The sequence below is a fragment of the Rhincodon typus genome, chromosome 26 (assembly GCF_021869965.1).
Source record: "Rhincodon typus isolate 14 chromosome 26, sRhiTyp1.1, whole genome shotgun sequence".
In the NCBI taxonomy this organism is placed as follows: domain Eukaryota; kingdom Metazoa; phylum Chordata; class Chondrichthyes; order Orectolobiformes; family Rhincodontidae; genus Rhincodon; species Rhincodon typus.
This window is the reverse complement of record NC_063357.1, coordinates 35,080,769-35,086,768: the sequence shown is the minus strand read 5'-3', so window position 1 is coordinate 35,086,768 and position 6,000 is coordinate 35,080,769. Positions and strand designations below refer to the sequence as shown.

The window sequence follows — 6,000 nt, the reverse complement described above, 5'->3', positions numbered from 1 at the left end:
ATGCTGCTTGGCCTGCTGTGTTCATCCAGCCCTGCACCTTGTTGTCTTGGCCAGTTATTGTCTTTTGCACTTCTCATTTCTGGAATTGTTGTGATCTCATCTTTCTTTACGATGGCTCACTCTATTCTGAATGGGAATTAAAAATGCAAGTTTGTATACCAACCTTCACCATTGACACAAAGCTTTATGAGAGTTAAGGTGGACTTTGGTGCATTTTTGAGAGAGAAAACAGAGATGTTAAAATAGGGAGGCAAACCCCTGTACCTAAACTGCATCAAAGCCACATCTACCCAAGACCATACTGGATTAGACATTGTATAGGTATCCTCGGCAATTGGCAGTCAACTAGAATACTGGCCCAGATTTTACTGTTAGCAGCGAAGCAGTTGTGTTTGCCATGCCTGCAATTAAGAATAGGAGCTTGCAAAGTTAGCTGGGAGCAATGAGAATTTCAACTTCTTGCAGGGGGACTGACTGCTGGGTAGAAGAGATGGATAATTTGACAATGGAGGTGCTGGGTGAGACTAATTAATTGGTTAGGTGTGGATCTGGGAAGAAGAGGGGACTCTTGGGCTTGCTGCACAAACCACCCTTCACTGCCGCTAACACCTCCAGCTCCAACACCTATCTGTCAAATTACTTTGAATGCCCACTCACTGCAGATTAAAATCAAGAGGCCAGAATTGGAGGAAAAAAGAGAATAAAATGTGATTGCAGAGTTAGGAAGGGGCAAAATGATGCAGCATCTGAAAACAATGTTGCAAATTTTGAGGCTTTGCTGAACCTGGAGACAACATAAGTAAGCAAACATAAGTATGAGGGGCAAATTGAGCTTAATAAGACTTAGGATAAAGGCAGCAGGGTTTGGATGAGCTCAAGTATACAATGCATTATGAAAGCAGTAGAAAAGATAGATGTGGAGTCAGAAAGCATGAACCAGGGGGTGGAGATAGATGCTATTACAGAGACTGAAACACATGAGCTTGGTGCATTGAGCAGATATGGGGTCCGAAGCTCAGTTCAGGATCAAGAATATCACCAAAGTTGCAAATGTTCTAAATCAGCCATAAGGGCAAGGAGGGGAATGAAGTTAATTGATAGGGAATACAATCTGTGGTGAGGATTGAAGCCATTGACTATATTGTCAAATTTAATTCGAGGCTGTTTCTGATCATTTGATACTTCAAGTTGGACAAACAGCATGACAGATAGCAGTGAAGTGGTTGATAGAGATTCTGGTGATGTCATCCACTACAGCATCAATTTTTAAAATTTATTCATGGAAATTGAGTGTTGCTGGTAGGAACAGCACTTACTGCCTTTATTGTCTGAGGGAAAGTTTTGTGAACCGTTGCTGTTCGTGTCATGTAGGAACACCTGCATTGCTGTTAGGAAGTGTGTTCTAGGAATTTGATCTCTGTCTCCAACTATAGTCTGCACAGTGATCCGTGGTATGGCATTCATTATCCCAATTCCCCTTTTATTTTAGGTACAGTACCACATGTCCAACTATGAAAAATATCGAAAAAGTGGAAATTTTCTCTCTGGGAAATAGCCAACGTTTACAACGTTTATCTAATTTGCCCTTTTCTGTTGTATTCATTGTTTGTATTCAGCAGTTGTCCTAGACTCGACTTTTCATAATCCAATTCTTTCATGGAATGAACCTTCCATTAAAAATGTGTGATTTGAACATAGACTAGGAATTTATTGTGGGGTCTCATGTGCTACGGAAGGGGTAGTCCAAAATTCAGGAAAATCTGCATTTGGGTATGGTTTTGGTCTGGAGACTACCTGATTTCAGACTTGGACCTGGACTTAAGCTCACTTGATTTGATTGTCCTAATAATACAAATTCTCTGAAGCCTCTGGGTAGGTAGGTTTGAACTAGGTTGCTTTCAGAAGCATATTGAGAAGCATACGTTAATAATATTTAGCTTTGTTTCCTTATGCAATATGGTTAGATTTAGTTCAGTCAAAATTCACTCAATTTATCATTCAGAAAAGAAATTGAACAAGATCCTGCTTGAGCAGAGAGATATAGGTTTAAAATGACCAGATAACTAGACTAGGTCTCCAAAAATGATGTTAGCCAAGAGGGTTCACCTATTAATAGCTATTTTTTGACCCCATCAGGATTTACCAGCATGTAATGGACCTACCTTGTGTTGAGATTGCATCTATATCAAGGCAATTCCCTGGAGGAGACAATATGTTCCAGAGGCTCCATCCTCCATGGACAGGCTCCTGTCACCAATGGTTGCTGAAAGAATGCCTGTAAAATCCCAGCCTTGAAATCACAGTGAGCCAGACAGAGCTCCACCCACTAACAGCCAATTTAGGATTATCAGCTTCCTCATAATGTGGCTCACGTACCCTTGCTAGGAGATATATACTCATACGCAAAGACGTGTCAACTGCAATAAAAATTGTTGCATCCTTTGAAATTTGATATTCTTGAGTCTGTCCTGGTGACTGCAGACAAAAACTTCAACAGTATGTCTCTTTTCTTAGCAATACTCAAGTTCTGTAGCACCAAGTGATTGAAATTGCTACTAAAACAGAAATTCCTGCTAAAGCTCAGCAAGTCTGGCAGCATCGGTGGAGATAAATCAGAGTTAACATTTCGGGTCGTGTGACCCCTCCCAGAAGAAGAATCACTCGACCCAAAACATTAACTGTGATTTCTCTCCATAGATGCTGCCAGACCTGCCAAGCTTTTTAAAGCAATTTCTGTTTTTGTTTCTGATTTACAGCATCTGCAGTTCTTTCAGTTTCTATTTTGACTGAAATCATTGAGTTGGATTTTAAGGGAAAACCAATAGATGCAATATATTTGTATTTAAAAGTGTATTCCAAAAGGTGCTATACAAGAAGTTATTACACAAATTAGGATCTTAAGGATTGGGGATTTTATTTTAGCCTGGAGTAAACATTGGTTAACAACAGAAAACAGTAGGAATAAATGGTTTAGTTTGAAGTTGGCATTCTGCAACAAGTGGAGTTGTGGATCTGAGCTGGGGCTATAGCTATTTAAAATCTACATCAAAAATCTAGATAAGGGAGTCAGGTGTAAGTTTGAGAAGAAGTCAGGTGGAAAATCTGCAAGCAAGACATAAAGATGCTGCAAAAGAATTTGGAGCGGTTAACTTGAAAGTTAACCTTGGTTGATGATATATGTGGAGAAATGTGAAGTTGTTCCGTTTGGCAAGAAAGATAGAAAATCAGGATATTTTTAAAATGTTGATAGAGTAGAAAATGGTGGATGTTCATGGTATCTGGGTACACTTGTACATGCATTAAATAATGTTTATATGCAGGCACAGGAAGCAATTAACAACCAAACAAATTGTTGGGTGATACTGTAAAGGAAATAGCACACAAGGGTAAGGAGGTTTCTTGTAATTTTGTATAATGTTGACACCACATTTTGAATACTCTGTGCAGTTTTCATCTCCTTACCTAGGGGAAGGTGTGCCTTCCTTACAGGAAGTGCAATGAGGTTCTCAAAACTGACTCCTGGGATAAGGGAATTGCCCTTTGAGAACAGATTGAGTTAATGGGGCATATATTCCCCAGGCAAATGTTAGGGATGTTAGTAGAATGAGAAGTGACCTTATTGATACATGAAACTCATAAACAGCTTCGATGATGCGTGTCCTGGCTGGGGAGTTTGGAATTGGAGGTACACAGTCTCAGAATAAGGGGTTGGCAACAAACATAGAGATTGCTAGAGAAACGGCAGCATCTGTGGAGAAATAGATAGAGTTAATGTTTCCAGTTCAGAGACTCTTCATACTGGACTTGAAATGAAGAGTCACACTGAACTTGAAAGATTAATTTTGTTTCTCTCCCTACAGATGCGACAAGACCAGCTAAGTTTCTCAGGCATTTTCCATGATTCTTTCAAAATTCCAACATCTGCAGGATTTTGCCTTAATTATAAGGCGTCATCCAATTAGGACTAAGGTAAAGACAAATTACTTCATGCAAACAGTTTGAACCTGTGGAATTCTCAACCTCAGAAAGATCTCTCTGTTGATGCCAAAATATGTTCAAGTCAGAAATTCACAGACTTTTGATAGTAAGGGAATCTAAAGATTTATGGACAGCGGAGGCAAGTATATCTGAGGTGGAAGACCTTATTGGCTGGTGGAGCGAGCTTGAGGGACCGACTAGCCTGCACCTGCTCTGTGTTTCATATGTTCCAATGTAAAACAATTTGGTTTGCACATGGTTAAGGATACATGGAATGTTAATGTACCTTGTGAGCAATGTAATAACAGATTGTAATAAATTAGTGTCTGACTAACAATCTATATTGCAGAAACACAAAAGGGCAAATTTTCCTGTTTGGGACTGGAGAGGTGTGTTATATTTTACTTGTTTGAATTCTGTGAAGATGATGTTTTAATACTGTGGATACTGAAGATTTGAAACAAAAACAGAAATTGCTGGAGAAGCTCGACAGACCTGGCAGCATTTGTGGACAGAAAAGACAGTTAGTGTTTCAAGTACAATAGCCCTTCTTTAGAACTGATAATATCTCGGAAAAAGTGGTATTTATCTTGATGACAAAGGTGGAGGAGGGTATGAGCTGATAGGTGAAATGGAATCCAGTTTTGAAGAAGATGCTTACGTGATGTTTTCACCCTTTCTTCTGTTTGTGGCAATGAACTTCAACCACAAGTCTAAAACATCATCACGCCTACCCTTACCAGGCAGTGTAGCTAAAATACAATGTAAATCTAAGCTTAATTGCAGATTTCTCAGGAGAACCTCCAAGATGGGATCATTTGGTTGCTGAGAATGATGAGTGATTCAAATGTACCTGCAATTTGAATTAGCAGTTGCAAAGGACTGTTAGCGAAAATTGATTTTACGTGCATTTGGTCAGGTTTCAGAGCAGGTCATTATAGCATCAAGTATTAGCTGTCAGAGAATATAGCACGAGTAGCCAAAGTAAAATGAGACGGGAGGGTGGGAATGCACTGCAAGGGCCAAACTCAGTCACAATCCATACAGCATCTCCAAAAACCTTGGCTAGCATAAAGAAATGCATGTCATGCATCAGTGTCCATTTCCTCAATAGAAAAAGAAATTACCCTTTGTGCATCGAGGACTTTTTACTAATAAATACCTATCTTTCCAACAATAAGTCTTAGATGGAATATCACCTTAGTACCTGTTTCAGTGTTTGAAGGCGCTGTTGAGCCGTTGTCTTGGCAATAAAGGTGTGACTAGTTCCAGGATTAGATTCAAGGTTCAATGACAGACCTGAGACGAGTTCTGCTCTGAGGTCAGTAATGGTGACTTTATCATCGGCAACAATCAGTGGCACTTCCCCCAGTACAACCTCCATAAGTGGAGAGACAACCTGAAAAAATTAAAAGAATACCAAGTATGTAGTGCAGATATATTAAACATATCTAGACATTATAGCAGAGATCAGAGTATGGAAATTCTTCAGGATAAATGTATATGACTACTACTAATTCAACGTTAAATGACCAATCTTGACAATAAGCCACAAAAATAGATTGTTTAATAAAAAATGAAATTTCAAACCCAATCATAATTATAGCCGTAGTAGCACATTTAGACTTGCATACACTTCCAAATGCTGCTTTTGTTGCTCCACAGCAACTGATGTTGAACTTATAGAGAAGTGAAGCTCAGATGTGTTATTTTGGAAAACTTTGAACATTTACATTAACAATTATATATTTGGTTAATTTGAAATTGTCATCCTCCAAAAGCACTCCCAGTCCACAATGGCGTTCTACAGCACACTACCTCCCAATTATAGGAGCACTCTGCCCCTTCAACAGCTTTCCTTATGTGAGTAAGAATGAAACTACATTTATAAAAGTCAATACTTCTTATTTCTTAATAACATCAGCAAAGTTTTTGGAAGTCTGTGGGTGGAATTTAATAAGAGTGCAGCACCCAACATCAGAACTGGATGTGGGTACCACCTCCACCCACATGTCAGTTGCC

At 39.2% G+C, this 6,000-nt stretch overlaps 1 protein-coding gene across 2 annotated transcripts in view; it reads right to left on the bottom strand.

Moving 5' to 3' along the window:
• The window catches only part of tmem132e (transmembrane protein 132E), a 606,787-nt gene that overhangs the window by 64,256 nt on the left and 536,531 nt on the right, over positions 1–6,000 (bottom strand). For both annotated transcript variants that reach the window (XR_007264880.1, XM_048612749.1), the window contains exon 8: positions 5,186–5,377. Coding sequence is in view for 1 of the 2 variants with exons in the window: in XM_048612749.1 (XP_048468706.1) it covers positions 5,186–5,377 (192 nt within the window). In the remaining variant the exon portion in view is untranslated. The remainder of the gene's footprint in view (positions 1–5,185; positions 5,378–6,000) is intronic.